The 21,282-nt window shown below is 37.2% G+C and overlaps 1 protein-coding gene across 5 annotated transcripts in view; it reads right to left on the bottom strand.

The window, feature by feature from the left end:
• EXOC1 (exocyst complex component 1) overlaps positions 1-21,282 on the bottom strand; it is a 67,194-nt gene that overhangs the window by 38,384 nt on the left and 7,528 nt on the right. For 3 of the 5 annotated variants that reach the window (XM_027598715.1, XM_027598719.1, XM_027598717.1), the window contains exons 3-8: positions 17,850-17,980; positions 7,306-7,465; positions 4,444-4,464; positions 2,758-2,945; positions 458-685; positions 117-249 (exon numbers count right to left, since the gene is read on the bottom strand). In XM_027598715.1, coding sequence (XP_027454516.1) covers positions 117-249; positions 458-685; positions 2,758-2,945; positions 4,444-4,464; positions 7,306-7,465; positions 17,850-17,980 — 861 coding nt within the window. The remainder of the gene's footprint in view (positions 1-116; positions 250-457; positions 686-2,757; positions 2,946-4,443; positions 4,465-7,305; positions 7,466-17,849; positions 17,981-21,282) is intronic. The other 2 variants (XM_027598718.1, XM_027598720.1) reach the window with 1 other exon arrangement.

The following is a 21,282-nucleotide window of genomic DNA, read 5'->3' as shown; positions in this document are numbered from 1 at the left end:
ATACTACAGTCACCCTAAACCACTTGCCCCATGTATTTCTTGTTAAAAGCTTTATACCAAGTTACAGGCTTAGTCTCAGATTCTTGGTCAGATTTTATCATTTCTAATGAACATACCTGGACGGAGAGCTACGTTCATGCACTGCAGAAGGGCATCAGCGGCATTGGTACAGGCCTCGATGCCTCTAGAAGAAGCAAGATCTCCCTCCTGAAGGGCCTTTATGTGACCTTTGGCCAGGTCCATGTGGTTCTGGAATATATATAAATACACCATTTGCACATGTAATTTTGGGAAATTTACAGGTAAGATGCTACTCAATAGTATCATAAGGTCTTTGGAATTATTTTAAATCTTACTCTCAGAAGGAATTTAGAAAATGTTTACAACTGGGTTTTATATACTATATATTTTTTTTGTTTTTTTTTTGTTGGTGGTAGCAATTTACCAACATACTTACCACAAGAAACTCTATTTCAGACAGGAGTTTTACATTATTAGTGTTACTAAGATGAATTAGGTGGTTGCTTTCAGAGATCTGATCCATTTGTTCTTTTACACTTTGGAGCATTTCCTCATAACTGCTCAGTTTCAACTCAATCTGATCTACCTCCTTTAGAGCCTCATCCAGCAACTTCATCAGGATGTTCACTTGCTTTTCAGAGGCCATGATTGATTGGATGTTGGCCTACAAAGTGAAAAACAAAAGTAACTCTTCATATTATTTAAATGTATAAAAGAAGCGTAAGATGAAATATTGCTAAATCCCTTTGACACCTGAGTAACAAAGATTGGTATACATCTAAACGTTTATTTCAGTTTATCACTTTATGTTTATGTTCCGTTTTTACACAGTATTTCAAGAAGATACACTTGCCTCCCTATCAGGGTTACAGACCATGCCTCAGTGTTTTATATTTTCCCAGACTGTACAAGTAGGGTTCTGTCCCACAATGTATCATTAGTGTTGATATACTCCCATTTCTTTTTTTTTTTTTTAAAGATTTTATTTATTTATTTGACAGAGAGAGCAAGAGAGCACAAGCAGGGGTAACAGTAAAGGAATAGGGAGAAGCAGGCTCCCCGCCAAGCAGGGAGCCCAATGTGGGGCTCGATCCCAGGACCCTGGGACCATGACCCGAGCTGAAAGGCAGATGCTTAACCATCTGAGCCACCCAGGCACCCCGATATACTCCCATTTCTGACACTTCCAATTCTACCAGCTACAAAAATTTTCTCTACTTCTTAACATTGTTGTAAAATGCTAAAAAAAGTATAACCACCTGTGTAATACCTTAGTCAAGAGGGTAGCAGTGGTATATCAGTGTTTGAAAGATACACTGAACTAATTTATAACTGTAGTACAATTGGTACTTACATGATGTGGAAGAGCCACGACCATAAGACCACAGGGCCACAGACTATATATCCATAAGATAGCTCCTTCTATTGTCTTCTTTCTTTTCTTTCTTTTGCAACTACTGTATGTTTTTTTCCAGGCAAAGCAGGAACAAACCACCATCCCCTTATCATTGTTTTCTAAGTGATTCTGACTATTGATTCTAAATTTCCTGAAATATGGAAGCTGTCAAATCCAACATAAAACTGGGAAGCAAGGTGATAACTTGTAACATACATGCAATACTCATTAGAAAAGAAAATATAAACCACTAAGCCACACTAAGAAGGCAGGTAACAGGGTATGAGGAAAAAACCTGGGCCAGACCAGGAATGAAAAGAATTTCATTGGACAGTTGATGCTATAATTTCACATATTATTTTATATGCTATTCATAATAAGTCAACTGTAAGTGCAGCCCAACTGTAAGAGTCAGCAGGCCCCTGGGCCACTGAATAGATCTCTCAAGTAGCAGACCTGGGGCTCAACCTTGTCCAGGACAAATTCCACTTTAACAACTTGAAGTTTCTTCTAAGCTTAGCTTCCAGTGAGTTTTATAGACCTGTAAACTGGGCCTGAGTTCAACCTCATACATTCTACACCTTTCATGTATAAAATTTCAAAATTCTTTGTCTTTAAAATATTCCTCATTCTCTGAGGGTTTTTCTTAAATGCTTACTTTGTTTAACCAAAACAAAAAAAAATCACATGTTCTTGTTCTAGATTCTTGTCCTAGATTCTCACTAGATCTCACACTAGTGGTGTTATTTTTAGTTATGTTTTTTAGCTTTTTACTTTCTAAAGATGTGCATTTAGTTTATAGACTCAGAAACTGTGCATACAAATTAAAAAGAGCCTATCCCAAAACATCTGAGCAGGGGAGCCAAACATCCTTTTCCCCCAGCTCCTTGTTTTCAGTATACTTACTCTGCTCCATTTGGGTAAATGATTCACTTATTTCAAACTAATTTTTCTATTTCTGATTTGTACCTATTTTTTTTTCTTCAAACCACAAAAATGCTATTCTTTTGCACTGAATTATTCTGTGATGTTTCAGAGGCTGGGGGAAAGCAACCCCAAGATGGTTTCTGGTCGGCTACTTTTACTTCCATTGCTTTGTGTCAAGAACCTCCCCAAATCCCCAACCTCAGCCAACTGCCTTCACTGGCCTGATTAACAGGAATGGTTCTGTCTTTTAAACAAGAGCAGTGAAAGATAAGGCATCTGGTAATGTGCTTACAGATAGAGGCGGCAATAATCACACTATAAAGGCTTAGGTGCTGAGGCAGTAAAATCTGAACATCACCGGTCTTCTCAATCCACTACACATCATTCATTTACAGATTATAAAAAGGTCTTACCCCATCCAGCACCTGCAGCTCTCTGGACAACCTTTCTGCAAAGGCCTCAGCATTAGAGATTGCACATTCACAGCCTTCCATCATAATTTCAATATCCTGCTCTTCTCTTGCATTTAACTCTTGGTATACATCTACTACTTCTTCATCACCTCCTGTCACACTCTGATTTTCTCCACTTGGAACAGACTCTTAAAGAGGGTAAAAATTAAAAATAAAGTAGTAAAAAAGTAGGAGGACAATAACACAGTACTTATAGTCAGTTATAAGCACAGGTCACATTTAGTGGCTGAAAAATAGGAAAGAATGGTTCAGAATATTAAAAAAAAACCCTTATTTTTATGAAAAAAAATGCATGTTAATATGTTTACTGTAACATTTATTATAACAAATACAAAGCATGCAGTCTAATTTGCTCACTTTTAAGTGTTAAAATAGGCTTTAGAACAATTTCCCAAACATAATTAAACTACAAAAACAAATGCAAAACCAGAAACAAAACATGTGGAAACAAGTCTAATCTTTTTTTTCCTATCTGAGGTGGTTTTTGCTCTAACAAAACAATGACTATGAATTTAGGGCACATAAAAAATAATTTGCTTTCCTTTTTTTCCCCAGGTAACATTTTTCTTCTGTTCTTTTTTTGTCCTTGTTATGTTTTTTTTTTTCCAAATAACTTTTAGTTGAAATGAAAAATGTATTCACAATTTATTTTGGGTATTAAAAATATTAAATGAATTTTCCATTTCTTTGTTTAAAACAATTTCACATGCATTAATAAAATTTCTAAAGATCAGGTATAAAAGTTTTCTCAACAAGTCTACAGTAACAAGAGCAACAATAACATGGCTGTTTGAAATTACAAAAATTTAACTAGTCTTCATGCTTAACAAAAGACCAAGAGGTCAAATGTAAGGTGTCTTCTGGATAAACATTTCAGTTCAATTTTTTGAGAAAGTACACTTAGCTTGTGGGATTTTATATAAAGCTTGAGGTTAGGAGAGGTAAAGTGAAAAAAAAAATTTTTTTTACCCCCTAACTAAAACTCTAAATAAAGTTATTGATTTTCATAAACTTAATGGGACACGATTTAAATCACCACCTCTGGACACTTTAAATATTCATTATTTTGTATGCAAATGAAATACTTACATTCAGCATGACTGGACATATGTTAATTTGTTCTAGGAAAAAAACAACTAACTCAAAGTAATAAATGATTTACTCTTAAGAATGATAATTAGACAGATTTAGATAATGTCCCAGAAAAAAAAAAGGGGGAACAAAACTTTTGGTACAGGCAATTATGAACTACAGTATATAAATAGTTTATAGACAGGTATCACCTAGCTCCCTGGCCTTTGAACGAGTCCATTTTAGCTCACATCTTTAGCCACTAGGGGGCAGGGACTGCCCAAATCATTCTGTACAGCTCCTTACACAAGCAGATTATTTAAAATAAATAAATATTTTAAACGACCATACTGCTTCAGAAGTATTTTCTCTTCCATGAAACAGTCCTTTGGAAGTCAATAATGAATCCTATCATTAATTTTATTACTATATGGATTTTGTGGTAATAAACTTGTCCCTATGCACAATTTCATAAAATATGCAACCAACAATACATAACAATGGTAAGTAATAAAAAATATATGGAATAGAATAAAAAGAAAAGGTGTTACGCACCTTCTGTAACTTTAGGCAGTTCTGGAGAGTAAAAAGGTATGAAAAAAGCAGAGGAAAGTAAGCAAAGAATATTAGCTGGGTAGAAAAGTATACAGGTTTAAAATTTTAAAATACTACCCATATCTCATTTGAACTTCTGGTACATCAAAGTTTAAAAGACAACGTCCAAATCAAGTACAAAGTGGAAAGATCCACAGAAACTAAATTTCCAGAGTTAATTCTCTTATTCTTTTTCTAACAATAACTAAAAACACATTTATCTTTCTATTTTTTCTTTCTTTTAAGAAACAGCACTGTCTAGTCCTTGGAGAAAACTGGGAAATAGATCACTTCCTAAGAATTATTTTTAGGTCAGCTGTGACTCATGCATTTAGTCTAGTTATTTTCACTCAAGGCCCCAAAACTTTACCCAGACATTCCCTCACAATAGATTAGTCATAAAACACTGTTAGAAACGAAGAGATTGAAACAATTTAAAAAGAACACACGAGTTATCCGTTCAAGTTGACTTTTAAGGATTTAAGTCAAAGATTTCTTTTTTAAAATCTGGTTAAAAGAATGAAAAAGAAAAAGCCAAACAAAAACCTGACTCTACTTCAACTGCTAACAAAATCCTCCTTTAAAAACCTTAAAAGCCTTCTGCTGAGAAACCCCACTTACTAGCGTAAATATTCAGTTGTCACCAATAAAAACCACTAAAGTTGCCACTGTTAGCATTCACAGTGAAGTCTTACTGGGACGATTACTTATCTCTTAAAAGGATAATTTCTTATTTGTTTTCTAACATCACCCAAAGCTTAGACACATTTATTGTTTTTTTAAATGGGAATCAATGACTATGATTTCAAAATCCATTAAAACATTAAAACAAACTTGCAGATATTGAGAAAACTATTCTCTGGACTCCACTAAACCAAAGCACCAGTTATTGATTTATGGAAAATGATTTTCATAGTGAGATCCCTAAGGATCTTCACAGTGTTCCTAAAATTGATCTGAATTAGGGGTAACTTTTATAAACATGAAAATGTCTACACACTGCTTTAGGCCTTATAAAATTAAATGTCCTTTTTTTTTTGAAGCTAGGCATTCTAAAAACAGCAATATTCTTCTCATTGATTAGGGTAATATTTCCTAATGAGGGAAGTACGTATTTTCCCATACTGTTGGCTCAATGAAATATATTGGTTTAAAACACGTCATAGGCAACGAGTAACATCTGGAGATACACAATATTTAAAAACAGAATAGCAATCATTCCCTCATCAAAATGTTCAACCCTGAAATGGTAAAAAAAGTAAGTAAAATAAAATAAGAGCCGTTCAAAACAAATTAAACCACTATTCAAGGCATGAAAAATTACCATCAATTTCTTGAAGGTCATTCCCTCAACATACTCAATTGCCAAGACACTGGGGTCTAACACTGGTGAGATGTCAACCCTGAGGGCTACTCAAGAACTCCACTGGGGGGAGTAGCACAGGGCCTGACAGATGTGACTTGCCTCTGCCAGTTTCAAGCATCAAACCTGAAACCAATAAAGGGCTTACTGATTACTAAGTGTTAGGAAGGAATACTATATTTCAAGGAAATATCCACAAGCAAACAGAAAAGGAATAAGTAAAACAGAATAGAAAAAGGACAGAGGCAAGTGGCTAAGTAAATGAATAGTTTGAAGCACCTGAAATGGCCATTTTTATAGGTCAAAATGGTTGAATATTGGCTATTTCCATTTTAACAGAATAGAATGAAGCTCCTATTTTAAAATGCTAATATACAACTTAGGACAAATCTCAGTTTTCTTTCTAATATATATTATTTGGAATAAATCTGTTTTTTAATTAATAAGAGGAGCAACAACTCTTCATTTGCATACTAGCTATTATTTCAACTGCTTTCTTTGAGATAAAGAATGCAACACAAATTGTATCCACAAGACATACAGAACCATTTTCTTACAATGTTTATGTCTTTATGAAAGAAATTTTTAAAGAATAAAATATTGTACATTTTTAATAAATAACAGTTTTCGTCTTATAACACAAAATAATCCATAGTAACATCCCTGAAGATATACGGATCAAAAATACCCTATTTAACTTTTATCTAAGGATTTTATCCTGATTATATAATAAGAGCTAATATTTATTATTTACTATATACCTGGCATTGATCTCATCACTTTCATATATTAAGTAATTTAATCCTCACAACAACCCTATGGAGTGGATACTACTAATTATCTCTATTTCTGAGATAAAGAAAACTGAACCATAGAATAATCCAAGGTCACATAAATGGTAAGTGACAAAGCCAGGATTTGAACCCAAGCAGTCTGACTTATGTTTTTAACCACTATACCTACACTCTGCAAAAAAATACAACTACAAGGATATTCATGTCAAAATTATTTAAAATAAGCAAAGATTCGAAATTTTAAAATAAATGATTAGTTAAATAAATTAAGGTATATTCATTTAATGAAATATTATGGTACCACTAAAAAAATGTTGGGGTAAGTAATAACATGAAAAAATGTTCATTATAAGAAAAAGTATGTTAGAAAACAGAATGTGAATTTATTTTAAGAATTTAAATATGCATAGAAAAAAGATTGGAAGACTAACAAAATATTAACAGCAGTTATCTCTGAGGATTAAATTTATAAGTGATTTTTATTTATTTAGTTTAATGTATCAACTTCTATAATGAACAAGTATCACTTCAAAATAAGAAAAATTATTTTTCAACTCCTTTGCAATATAAGGTAAATCAGTGTGCTAATCATTTTGAGTAATGTCAAATTATATATTCACTTGTAGATATACTTGATTTTACATAAGCATTTCTATTTAACTTTACCTTCCAAGAGCTGTGAGCTAACATTGACAAAATCAATTTTCTTCCGGAGATATCGCTGATTCAATTTCCAAATGCATGAAATAAATGCATTCTTTTCAGCGGTGCTGCTGGCAACCCATTTATATATTTTTTCAAAATGTAAATCAAATTCAGGATTTTCCTGAAATAAAAATATACAAAAGATATTGTTTTAGATCATATCCCTTTTTCAGTACTATAAAGTCTATATTTCAATAAAATGAAAAGAAGTTGAAGCTGTTCTTTAAAAAAAAATCTCCATTAAAAATCAGCTAAGTGACTTACAGAGAATGGTTCAGAGAATTCAATTTATAGGAAAAACGTTGTTTACCTCCCAAAGGAAGCTGGATAAAAAAACAACACAGTGTTTTGGTAATTTCTTTCCTATGCCCCTTAAGTATATGAGTAGAAGTGTAGGATGTCTAGGTAAAAGGTTTGTGTCCTGTCTTCCTAGTCTATAAGATGACAATGGTTTCCAGTTTTGACGTGGACCTAATTTTTCTTTTTAAATTGCATATGGGATTTTAGAATTATACCTATTCTTTGATGATAATGCACTGTTATTTGTAACTGTGATCTGACACTAACTCCTTAGTAAAGAATATGTCTTCTAATTATAACATATGAGAAAAAATACAACCTACATCCTGCTGTGGTTTCCAGGAACAAACGAGGTGAAAGCAGGGACTGATTCTGTTTTCAATTCTGAAAAGAGAATGATCGAAGGTGCCTCAAAAATAAAAAATGCCGGCTAGCCTTGAAGTTCTTTCGAATGACAAAGAGGCTCAACCTGTGGGAGAAGAGCAGTACGCTCTCTGTTTCTTAAGCCACCTTGCAGCCATGATTTCATACCAGGCTAATATTTCCCATGTGAATGTAGAATCACTGGACTGCTATCTAAAACATGAAAACATATGGATGTATTGTATGCTTTTCTTCACATCCAAGGAATTAAAAATAGATTAAAATGTTCTTAATGTCCAATGGAAGGCTAATAATATATCTGATTCATTCAAAGTATCATTTGGGGGAAAAATGTAAATAAATGCCTTAAAGGCAAGGGAGATGATATCAAACTTTTACTTTGAACAGTTGGGATAATTTAGGGATCATGATTTGACCTGGTATAATAATCACGTTACGGTAGCATGAAACTAAGCTTATTAGCTCAATAAGCAGAACTGAAACATCAAAAGATTAAAAATCTGTATTTCCAATAGAGGTAATTGCATTATCACTTATAAAAAAAATCTAAGAGTATTGGCAACTAATCTAAAACTTGATGGGAAATGATCTCTTCCCTGGGAATATTTCCCATAATGCCATAAAAGAAGCTGAGTGCTCCAGTGGCAACACTCACACAAATCAATGTGTGACACTAAATGGCTAATGTTAGGCTATGTATAAAAATTTTATGTTTTATATCCATATATAGTGTGCACATGCCAAGGTGCCTACGTAAAATGAAAAATGAAAAAAACAACAACATTCATTAAGAAAGCCAGCAATGAAGCATCAGCTGTGAGAAAGCATTCAAATAAATATCAGCAATGTTAGTGAATTATGCAAGTCAATGGGGTTATAAAGTGCAAAACTATTGAAGGAAAAAGGCTCTTTAATAAAGACGCATTTCTAAAAAGCCCTTACAGTATTTTCTCTTAAACAGAAACCTACTGAGGGAGGAGAAGCAAGATGGCAGAGGAGTAGGAGACCTAAATTTTGTCTGGTCCCAGGAATTCAGCTGGATAGAGATCAAACCATTCTGAACACCTACGAACTCAACAGGAGATGGAAGAAAAGAATAGCAGCAACTCTCTGAACAGAAAAGCGACCACTTTCTGGAAGGTAGGACGTGCGGAGAAGTGAATCTGAGGTGCTATTCAGGAAGATAGACGGTGGGGGAGGGGGCCTCCATCAGCCGCTACTCGCAAGTGATAGAGCCATGGAGCACAAAATTGGAACTTTTAGAAGTCGGCTCCGCTGAGGGACGTCGCTCCAGTGGCTAAGCGGGGGGTGGCACCGTTGCTGGGACAGTGTGGTCTCAGGACCCTCAGGGTCACAGGAAGACCGGGGGTGCCTGAGTGCGGCAGGGCTCCCAGGTATCGAAGCGGGGAAGCTGGCTGCAGAGATGGAGCCGAGGCGTGGGCTCTCACCTCGGGGTTGCCATAAACTGTGATCTGCGGCCCAGCTGGGCCACTGCTCCTCCAGCAGGGACCCAACAAGCGGCAGATCCGGGGAGACTCCCCTTCTTCCCCCGGGAGGAGCGGCGCGGGAACGCACCGCAGGGATCTGCTGGGTTTGGAGACTCCACACGGGGTTGGGTGCCAGAGATAGAAACGCTCGGTCACAGGCCGGGTGAGCACGGAGTGTGGCGGAGACCGGGGAGAAGGGAGTGATTGACTGCTTTTCTCTGGGGGCGCACTGAGGAGTGGGGCCCCGAGTTCTCGGCTCCTCCGGGCAGAGATTGGGAGGCCATTTCACTCTAGTCCTCCAAAGCTGTACGGAAAGCTTGCAGGTAACAAAAGCTCCTGAGAGCAAAATGGAGCAGATGATTTAGCCGGAGGGCCAGGGCAGGGCAATTCCGCCTCCCACAAAGACATTTGGGAACCATGGCAACAGGCCCCTCCCCCAAAAGATCAGCAAGAACAACCGGCCAAGACCAAGTTTACCGATCAATGAGAACAGCAGAACGCCAGCACTAGAGGAATACAGCATATAGAATTCATGGCTTTTTTCCCATGATTCTTTAGTCTTTCAAAGTTCATTTTTTCTTTTTCTATTTTTTTTTGAATTCTTCTTTTTCCCTTTTTCAACCAACATCTTATCAATCCGTTTTTCAAAAATCTTTTTTATTTTTCAATTTTAGAGTCATATTCTATCCCTTCATTGTAGTTAATCTTATTTTTGGTGTGCGTGCGTGTGTGTGTATTGTTCTCTTTAAAATTTTGGGATACAGTTTCTTCTAACAGACCAAAATATACCCTAAATCTCTAGTGTATGCCTTTGTTCTAGTCTCCTGCCTGATCACATTCTCTCCCTTTTTTTCTTTTTTTTTAATTTTTCTTCTTTCTTTTTTCAACCAACTTATCAATTCCTTTTATAAAATCTTTTATAATTTTCATCTTTACAGTCATATGCCATCCCTTCATTGTATTTACCCTTATTTTTGTACATATATAAGTTTTTCTTTAAAATTTTGGGAGGCAGTTTCTTCTAACAGACCAAAATACACCCAAAATCTAGTGTGCGGCACTGATCTATTCACCAGCCTGATCATATTTGATCATATTCTCTCTTTTTTTTTCTTTCCCTTTCTTTGCCCCCAGTTTCAGATCTCTTCTGATTTGTTTAGCGTATATTTTTCTCGGGTCGTTGTTACCCTGTTAGCATTTTGTTCTTTCATTTATCTATTCTCCTCTGGACAAAATGACAAGACAGAAAAACTCACCTCAAAAAAAAGAACAAGAGGCAGTACTGACTGCCAGGGACCTAATCAATACGGACCTTAGTAAGATGCTGGAACTAGAGTTCAGAATGACGATTATAACGATACTAGCTGGGCTTGAAAAAAGCATGGAAATACTAGAGAAATCCTTTCTGGAGAAATAAAAGAACTAAAATCTAACCAAGTCGAAATCAAAAAGCCTATTAATGAGGTACAATAAAAAATGGAGGCTCTAACTATTAGGATAAATGAGGCAGAAGAGACAATTAGTGATATAGAAGATCAAATGATGGAAAATAAAGAAGCAGAGAAAAAGATAACTAATGGATCACGAGGGTAGAATTCGAGAGATAAGTGATACCATAAAGACGAAACAATATTAGAATAATTGGGATCCCAGAAGAAGAAGAGAGAGAGGGGCAGAAGGTATAGTGGAGCAAATTATAGCAGAGAACTGCCCTAATTTGGGGAAGGAAACAGGCATCAAAATCCAGGAGGCACAGAGAACCCCCTCAAAATCAATAAAAACAGGTCAACACCCCGACATCTAACAGTAAAACTTACAAGTCTCAGAGACAAAGAGAAAATCCTGAAAGCTGCTCGGGACAAGAGGTCTGTAACCTACAATGGTAGAACATTAGATTGGCAACAGACCTATCCACAGAGACCCGGCAGGCCAGAAAGGACTGGCATGATATATTCAGAGCACTAAATGAGAAAAATATGCAGCCAAGAATATTATATCAAGCTAGGCTGTCACTGAAAATAGGAGAGATAAAAAGCTTCCAGGACAAACAAAAACTAAAGGAATTTGCAAACACGAAACCAGACCTACAAGAAATATTGAAAGAGGTCCTCTAAGCAAAGAGAGAGCCTAAAAGTAACATAGACCAGAAAGGAACAGAGACAATATACAGTAACAGTCACCTTACAGGCAATACAATGGCACTAAATTCATATCTTTCAATAGTTACCCTGAATGTAAATGGGCTAAATGCCCCAATCAAAAGACACAGGGTATCAGATTGGATAAAAAAACAAGACCCACTGATATGCTGTCTGCAAGAGACTCATTTTAGACCCAAAAAAACCTCCATATTGAAAGTGAAGGGGTGGAAAACCATTTACCATGCTAATGGACATCAAAAGAAAGCTGGGGTGGCAATCCTTATATCAGACAAATTAGATTTTAAAACAAAGACTGTAATAAGAGATGAAGAAGGACACTATATCCTACTTAAAGGGTCTATCCAACAAGAAGATCTAACAATTGTAAATATCTATGCCCCTAACATGGGAGCAGCCAATTATATAAGCCAATTCATAACAAAATCAAAGAAACACGTCGACAACAATACAATAATAGTAGGGGATTTGGGGTGCCTGGGTGGCTCGGTTGTTAAGTGTCTGCCTTTGGCTCAGATCATGATCCAGGGTCCTGGGATCGAGCCCCGCATCAGGCTCCCTGCTCTGCGGGAAGCCCGCTTCTCCCTCTCCCACTTCCCCTGCTTGTGTTCCCTCTCTTGCTGTGTCTCTCTCTGTCAAATAAATAAAATCTTTAAAAATAAATAAATAAAATTAAAAAAAATAATAGTAGGGGACTTTAACACCCCCCTCACTGAAATGAACAGATTATCTAAGCAAAAGATGAACAAGGAAATACAGACTTTAAATGACACACTGGACCAAATGGCCTTCACAGATATATTCAGAACATTCCATCCCAAAGCAACAGAATAAACATTCTTCTCTAGTCCCATGGAACATGTTCCAGAATAGATCACATCCTAGGTCACAAATCAGGTCTCAACTGGTACCAAAAGATTGGGATCATTCCCTGCATATTTTCGGACCACAATGCTTTGAAACTAGAGCTCAATCACAGGAGGAAAATTGGAAAGAGCTCAAATAAGAATGAGTGGGTCAACCAGGAAATTAAAGAAGAATTAAAAAAATTCATGGACGGGCACCTGGGTGGCTCAGATGGTTAAGCGTCTGCCTTCGGCTCGGGTCATGATCCCAGGATCGAGCCCTGCTTCAGGCTCCCTGCTCCTTGGGAGCCTGCTTCTCCCTCTGCCTCTCTCTCTCTCTCGCTGTCTTTCATGAATAAATAAATAAAATCTTTAAAAAAAAATTCATGGAAACAAATGAAAATGAAAACACAACTGTTCAAATTCTTTGGGATGCAGCAAAGGCGGTCCTAAAAGGAAAGTATACAGCAATACAAGCCTTTCTCAAGAAAAAAGAAAGGTCTCAAATACACAACCTAACCCTACACCTAAAGGAGCTGGAGAAAGAACAACAAATAAAGCCTAAACCCAGCAGGAGAAGAGAAATAGTAAAGATCAGAGCAGAAATCAATGAAATAGAAACCGAAAAAACAGAACAGATCAATGAAACTAGGAGCTGGTTCTTTGAAAGAATTAACAAGATTGATAAACCCCTGGCCAGTACTTATCAAAAAGAAAAAAGAAAGGACCCAAATAAATAAAATCACGAATGAAAGAGGAGAGATCACAACCAATAACAAAGAAATACAAACAATTATAAGAACATATTATGAGGAACTATAGGCCAGCAAATTAGATAATCTGGAAGAAATGCATGCATTCCTAGAGATTTATCAACTACCAAAACTGAACCAGGAAGAAACAGGAAACCTGAACAGACCCATAACCACTAAGGAAACTGAAGCAGTAATCAAAAATCTCCCAACAGACAAGAGCCCAGGGCCAGATGGCTTCCCAGAGGAATTCTACCAAACACTTAAAGAAGAATTAATACCTATTCTTCTGAAGCTGTTTCAAAGAATAGAATTGGAAGGAAAACTTCCAAACTCATTTAATGAAGCCAGCATTACCTTGATCCCAAAACCAGACAAAGACCCCATCAAAAAGGAGAACTACAGACCAATATCCCCAACATGGATGCAAAAATTCTCACCAAAATACTAGCCAATAGGATCCAACAGTACATTAAAACAATTATTCCCCACAACCAAGTGGGATTTATTCCTGGGCTGCAAGGTTGGTTCAACATCCACAAATCAATCAATGTGATACAATACATTAATAAAAGAAAGAACAAGAACCAAATGATCCTCTCAATAGATGCAGAAAAAGCATTTGACAAAGTACAGCATCCCTTCTTGATTAAAACTCTTCAGAGTGTAGGGATAGAGGGTACATACCTCAATATCATAAAAGCCATTTGTGAAAAGCTCACAGTGAATATCATCCTCAGTGGGGAAACACTGAGAGCTTTTCCCCCTAAGGTCAGGAACATAGCAGGGGTGTCCACTATCACCACTGCTATTCAACATAGTACTAGAAGTCCTAGCCACAGCAATCAGACAACAAAAAGAAATAAAAGGCATCCAAATCGGCAAAGAAGTGAAACCCTCACTTTTTGCATACGATATGATACTTTACATACAAAAGACTCCACCCCAAAACTGCTAGAACTCATACAGGAATTCAGTAAAGTGGCAGGATATAAAATCAATGCACAGAAATCAGTTGCATTTCTATACACCAACAACAAGGCAGAAGAAAGAGAAATTAAGGAGTCGATCCCATTTACAAATGCATCCAAAACATTAAGATACCTAGGAATAAATCAACCAAAGAGGCAAAGGATCTGTACTCAGAAAACTATAGAATACTCACGACAGAAATTGAGGAAGACACAAAGAAATGGAAAAACGTTCCATGGTCATGGACTGGAAGAACAAATATTGTGACGATGTCAATGCTACCTAGAGCAATCTACGCATTTAATGCAATCTCTATCAAAATACCAACAACTATTTTCAAAGAAATGGAACAAATAATCCTAAAATTTGTATGAAACCAAAAAAGACCCTGAATAGCCAGAGGAATGTTGAAAAAGAAAAGCAAAGCTGGTGGCATCACAATTCTGGACTTCCAGATCTATTACAAAGCTGTCATCATCAAGACAGTATAGTACTGGCACAAAAACAGACACATAGATCAATGGAACAGAATAGAGAGCCCAGAAATGGACCCTCAACTCTATGGTCAAGTAATCTTCGACAAAGCAGGAAAGAATGTCCAATGGAAAAAAGACAGTCTCCTCAACAAATGGTGTTGGGAAAACTGGACAGCCATATGCAGAAAAATGAAACTGGACCATTTCCTTACGTCACACACAAAAATAGACTCAAAATGGTTGAAAGACCTCAATGTCAGACAGGAGTCCATCAAAATCCTAGAGAACACAGGCAGCAACCTCTTCGACCTCAGCTGCAGGAACTTCTTCCTAGAAACATCGCCAAAGGCAAAGGAAGCAAGGGCAAAAATGAACTATTGGGGCTTCATCAAGATAAAAAGCTTTTGCACAGCAAAGGAAACAGTCCACAAAACCAAAAGACAACCGACAGAATGGGAGAAGATATTTGTAAATATATATTAGATAAAGGGTTAGTATCCAAAATCTATGAAGAACTTATCAAACTCAACACCCAAAGAACAAATAATCCAGTCAAGAAATGGGCAGAAGATATTAACAGACATTTTTCCAAAGAAGACATCCAAATGGCCAACAGACACATGAAAAAGTGCTCAACATCGCTCGGCATCAGGGAATCCAAAATCAAAATCTCAATGAGTTACCACCTCACACCAGTCAGAATGGCTAAAATTAACAAGTCAGGAAATGACAGATGTTGGCGGGGATGCAGAGAAAGTGGAATCCTACTACACTGTTGGTGGGAATGCAAGCTGGTACAGCCACTCTGGAAAACAGTAGGGAGGTTCCTCAAAAAGTTGAAAATAGAGCTACCATACAACCCAGCAATTGCACTACTGGGTATTTATCCCAAAGATACAAATGAAGGAATACAAAGGGGTACATGCACCCTAATGTTTATAGCAGCAATGTCCATAATAGCCAAACTATGGAAAGAGCCAAGATGTTCATCAACAGATGAAATCGATAAAGAAGATGTGGTATATATACACAACGGAATATTATGCAGCCATAGAAAAAATCTTGCCATTTCCAACAACCTGGATGGAACTAGAGGGTATTATGCTAAGCGAAATAAGTCAATCAGAGAAAGACTTGTATCATATGATCTCACTGATAGGAGGAATTCTTAATCTCAGGAAACACACTGAGGGTTGCTGGAGTAGTGGGGGGTGGGAGGGATGGGGTGGCTGGGTGACAGACATTGGGGAGGGTATGTGCTATGGTGAGTGCTGTGAATTCTGTAAGACTGATGAATCACAGACCCGCACCTCTGAAACAAATAATACATTATATGTTAAAAAAAAAAAAAGTAGGAAGGGAAAAATGAAGAGGGGAAGTCGCAGGGGGAGACGAACCATGAGAGACTATGGACTCTGAGAAACACACTGAGGGTTCCAGAGGGGAGGGGGGTGCGGGGATGGGTTAGCCTGGTGATGGGTATTAAAGAGGGCATGTATTGAATGGAGCACTGGGTGTTATATGCAAACAATGCAAACAAGGAACCCTACATCAAAAACTAATGATGTAATGTTGGTGATTAACATAATAAAATAAAATTAAAAAACAAAACAAAACAAAAAACCCAAACAGAAACCTACCAAAAAAGTCTCTACTCTTGATCTTTTCCCATGGTAACAGAATTTATTAAATAATTTATTAAAGTGTTTTGGGTGCCCCTTAGGGATAAAGCAGCGGCAGCCCAGTGTGACTAAAATACTTAAAGAAAGGGGCGCCTGGGTGGCTCAGTTGTTAAGCGTCTGCCTTCGGCTCAGGTCATGATCTCAGGGTCCTGGGATTGAGCCCTGCATCGGGCTCCCTACTGGCTGGGAAGCCTGCTTCTCCCTCTCCCGCTCCCCCTGCTTATGTTCCCTCTCTCGCTGTATCTTTCTCTGTCAAATAAATAAATAAATAAATAAACAAATAAAATCTTTAAAAAAATATATAGAAAGGCATTCGCCACATTTGTTAGAAATCTGAGTCCTGAACTGCATATTCTAGACAAGCAAAGCTCTCCTAAAGTTGTTTTTGCTTCATTTAAAAAATATTTTACACTCCAGTCAACTGCCTGTCAATTTGTCTAGACTTTAGTTCCCCAGAGGTCTGTACCATGGTAAAGTCAGAATTTTATTTTATTGGATTGCTCTACAAAGGTAGCTTCTATTTCTTTGTGCCTTTTAAGTAAATGTATGAGACTTGAAGGGTTAAGTCAAAGGGCACCTGCAGTTACATTAATGTAAGCCTTGCTATCAGCCCCATCACAAGTGGGTGTGATGCAAAACATTCCTGAGGAAGGAAGATGCAGGGCAGGGTTAGAGAGGCTGAGGGGGAAGGAGGACTTAATTTCACCAGAGGAGCTCTACTTAATTTTTTTGAAAAAAGGGCATTGCTGTGACAAGCTTTGACTTGTCAGAAATAAACGTGGTCCTTTAACATGATTATTACATTATTCAATTTTCTTAATGTTTGAATGTGGCTTCGGTGAAAAGTGTAGTATTTACATTCTTTTATCTTATTCTTTAAGTTCCTGAAAATAAGGTGTGTAACTCACCATCACTTCCTTTACTTGAGCCACAAATATGAAACCATGGCCTCAAAAGGGTAGCCTGGTTGCCTCAGCTGATGATTCTACATTAATTCATGAAGACGAAATAAGGAAGACTCCCTTTGGTTATAGTGTCACACATGATGTTGAACTAGGTTTTACCAAAACAATGAAGGCTTTTAAAAAACTACTCACAACACTTTAAAATGTGTACTAATACGTGGATTTTATACTAAATATACCTAACCTAAATACCAAAATATATAGTTATTTTGCTCCAGTGTACATAACTTGTCCACAAACATAACTATAGCTCAAAAAAAGCAAAAACAATGAACCAACATGCATACAGATTTATTTAGTAGCTTGAGACTGAAGAGTGGGAGAATGGAAGGTTTAATAATACACTCTAGACTAATTCTTGGTGAGTTGGTAGAGGAGACGGTTACAAAACAAGAAGTTTAGATCATCTTAGAAGACATACTACTACATTAGAAAATGAAAGACACTTTCTGAACATAGGTCAAAGAACTAAGAAAAACATACTTTAATAGCATCCTTGGCATCTACCACAGCAAGGTCTCGAAGGGCCCAGGCAATCTGCCTTTTGTAGAAATCTCCTTTATCAGATTTCTTGACTTTGACCATCTTCACCTGCACAGGGCGTTCAGTTGTCACTGTTGAGTAAAACACACTTTCATCAGAAATATTCACTCACTTATTCTTCATCCATTCATCCACTCATTGCAAATACAGCTGTCAGGTGCGTGTACATGACACTAAAACAGGAGTAGTATTTCCTAATATCTGCCATGACTGAGGAATGCTCAGAGCATCAAAGGGAACATCTAAGTCAGACAACAGGGTCAGAGGCAGGTTCCTTGTTAAGTAAAGCTGCAGACCAGTTTTGAAAGAACAGTATGAGCTCTAAAGAATGACTGACATATGTGAAGCCAAAGGGGCTTGAAAGAGCCTAACACCATTTCAGAACCACACTAAGTGGTTCAGTATGGATTGTTCTTGCAATAAAGTGGATGGAAATGAAGTCACAAAAAAAGATGAAGTTCAGATCACAAAGGGCCTTTGAGGTTGTGGAGGTGCTCTTAGAGGATTTTAATTAGGGAAATGACATGCTCTAATTTGTTTCCAAAAATCACTCTGTCAGCAGAATAGTGGATGGATTGGAGTGAACATCAGTACATTTAAAAATTTAGATGAAGTGGTTGAATCTCTAAAAAATGTAACTTACCAAAACTGACTTAAGAACAGAAAATATGGAAAATTCTATAAGCATTAAAGAAATCGCATTAGTGGGGCGCCTGGGTGGCTCAGTTGGTTAAGCGACTGCCTTCAGCTCAGGTCATGATCCTGGAGTCCCAGGATCAAGTCCCACGTCGGGCTCCCTGCTCAGCGGGGAGTCTGCTTCTCCCTCTGACCCTACCCCCTCTCATGCTCTCTCTCTCTCATTCTCTCTCTCAAATAAAGTCTTTAAAAAAAAAAGAAGAAGAAATTGCATTAGTAAGTGAAAAATCTCTTCCCCAAAACCTAGTCCAACACAGTTTTACTGGTATCTTTTGCCAAGTTTTCAAGGAAACATTCCAAACATACATAACTATTCCACTGTACAGAAAACAAGGAAACACTCCCAACTTACTTTATTGCTTTGGTTGTAAGGACAAAGATAGTGTACAAAAGAAAATTATAGGACCATGTCATTAATGAACATGAGTGAAAAATCTTTTTTTTTTATTTTTTTTTTATTTTTTTTTTTTAAAGATTTTATTTATTTATTTGAGAGAGAGAGAGAATGAGAGATAGAGAGCACGAAAGGCAAGAGGTTCAGAGGGAGAAGCAGACTCCCTGCTCAGCAGGGAGCCCGATGTGGGACTCGATCCTGGGACTCCAGGATCATGACCTGAGCCGAAGGCAGTTGATTAACCAACTGAGCCACCCAGGCGCCCCCGAGTGAAAAATCTTATAACTACAAATATACAAATAACTACAAACAAATACTGCAATGGCAAACTTAATCCAAGGCCATATACAAAAGATAGTATTTCATTTCACCAATTCTGAGATGTACATTTTTTTCCCACATTTTAACATCTCTGAAATCAGAATATGTCTTAACAATTGATGCAGTATCATAGCATTTTTTTAAGTGGTACATAAAATAATATATAATTGATGGCATATGGTACATCATGATTGAGTTAGGTTATCCCAAGAACTCAATTTATCATTTGAAAAGTCAAGTACAATTACTCACCACGCTAATAAATTAAGGAAATATATGATAATCTCAATGATTTGAAAAAGCATTTGATAAAACTGAACATCCATTCAGTGATAAAAAACCAAAAAGAAAAAAAAAGTAAAAAGTCAGGAACAGGGCGCCTGGGTGGCTCAGTCGTTAAGCGTCTGCCTTCGGCTCAGGTCATGATCCCAGGGTCCTGGGATCCAGTCCCACATCGGGCTCCCTGCTCTGCGGGAAGTCGGCTTCTCCCTCTCCCACTCCCCCTGCTTTTTTTTGTTTTTTTTTAAGATTTTATTTATTTATTTGACAGAGAGAGACACAGCGAGAGAGGCAACACAAGCAGGGGGAGTAGAAGAGGGAGAAGCAGGCTTCCCGCAGAGCAGGGAGCCTGATGAGGGGCTCTATCCCAGGACCCTGGGATCATGACCTGAGCCGAAGGCAGACGCTTAACGACTAAGCCACCCAGGCGCCCCTCCCACTCCCCCTGCTTGTGTTCCTGCTCTATCTCTTTCTCTGTCAAATAAATAAATAAAATCGTAAAAAAAAAAAAGTCAGGAACAGAAGAGAGCTTCCTTTACATTGTAAACAAAAAAACAATAGCAATTATCATACTAAAAAGCCATTCCCTTTGAGATCAACACTGTACTGATGGTCCTAACCAGCAGACTAAAGCAACAAAAATAAATAAAAAATATAAAGATTATAAAGGAAGGAAGAAAATGTCACTATTTAGAAAGAGCTTATGGACAAATTATTAGAATAAGAAAGTCTAGCAAGATTGACACAGAAATCCACATAAAAACAAACTGTATTTCTAGATTCTAACAATAAATGATTTTTAAAATGTATTAATGTTCAATAAAATTAAAAAGCTCCTGCTCTGCAAAAGACAACATCAAGAGAATGAGAAGATATGCCAGACTGCAAGAAAATACTTGCCAAAGACATATCTAATGAAGGAATGTTATGCAAAATATACAAAGGACTCTTTTTTTTTTTTTTAAGATTCATTTATTTGCAAGAGAGCCCCTGTGCACATGGTAGGGGAGGGGCAGAAGAAGAGAGAGTCTTCAGCAGACTCTGCTGAGTGCGAGCTGAGCTGACATGGGCTCCATCTCACAACCCTAAGATCGCAACCTGAGCTAAAACCGAGTTGGACGCTTAACTGACTGCGTCACCCAGGTGCCCCTATACAAAGGACTCTTAAAACTCAACAAGAAAACAAAAAACCTGATTAAAAAATGGCCAAAGACATTAACAGATGCTTCCCCAAAGAAGATATATAGATAACAAATAAGCATATGAACAGATACTCAACACCCTATTTCATCAAGGCAATGCAAATTAAAACAACAATGGGATACCACTATACACCTATTAGTTTGGCCAAATTCCAGAACATGACAACACCAAATGCTGGCAGAAATGTGTAGCAACAGGAACTCTCAAACATTGCTGGTGGGACTGCAAAATGATACAGCCACTTTGGTAGAAAGTTTGGTGGTTTCTTACAAAACCAAAGACACTCTTACACTCTTGGTATTTACCCAAAGGAGGTGCAAACTTATGTCCATGCAAAAATTCAAACATGGGTGTTTATAGTACCTTTATTCATAATTTTCAAATTGATAACTGACATGTCCTTCACTAGGTGAGTGGATAAACTGTGGTACATCTAGGCATGGAATATTATTCAGTGCTAAAAAGAAATGAGCTATCAAG

The sequence above is a fragment of the Zalophus californianus genome, chromosome 2 (assembly GCF_009762305.2).
Source record: "Zalophus californianus isolate mZalCal1 chromosome 2, mZalCal1.pri.v2, whole genome shotgun sequence".
Taxonomy (NCBI): Eukaryota; Metazoa; Chordata; class Mammalia; order Carnivora; family Otariidae; genus Zalophus; species Zalophus californianus.
This window is presented reverse-complemented; position numbering and strand designations above follow the sequence as displayed.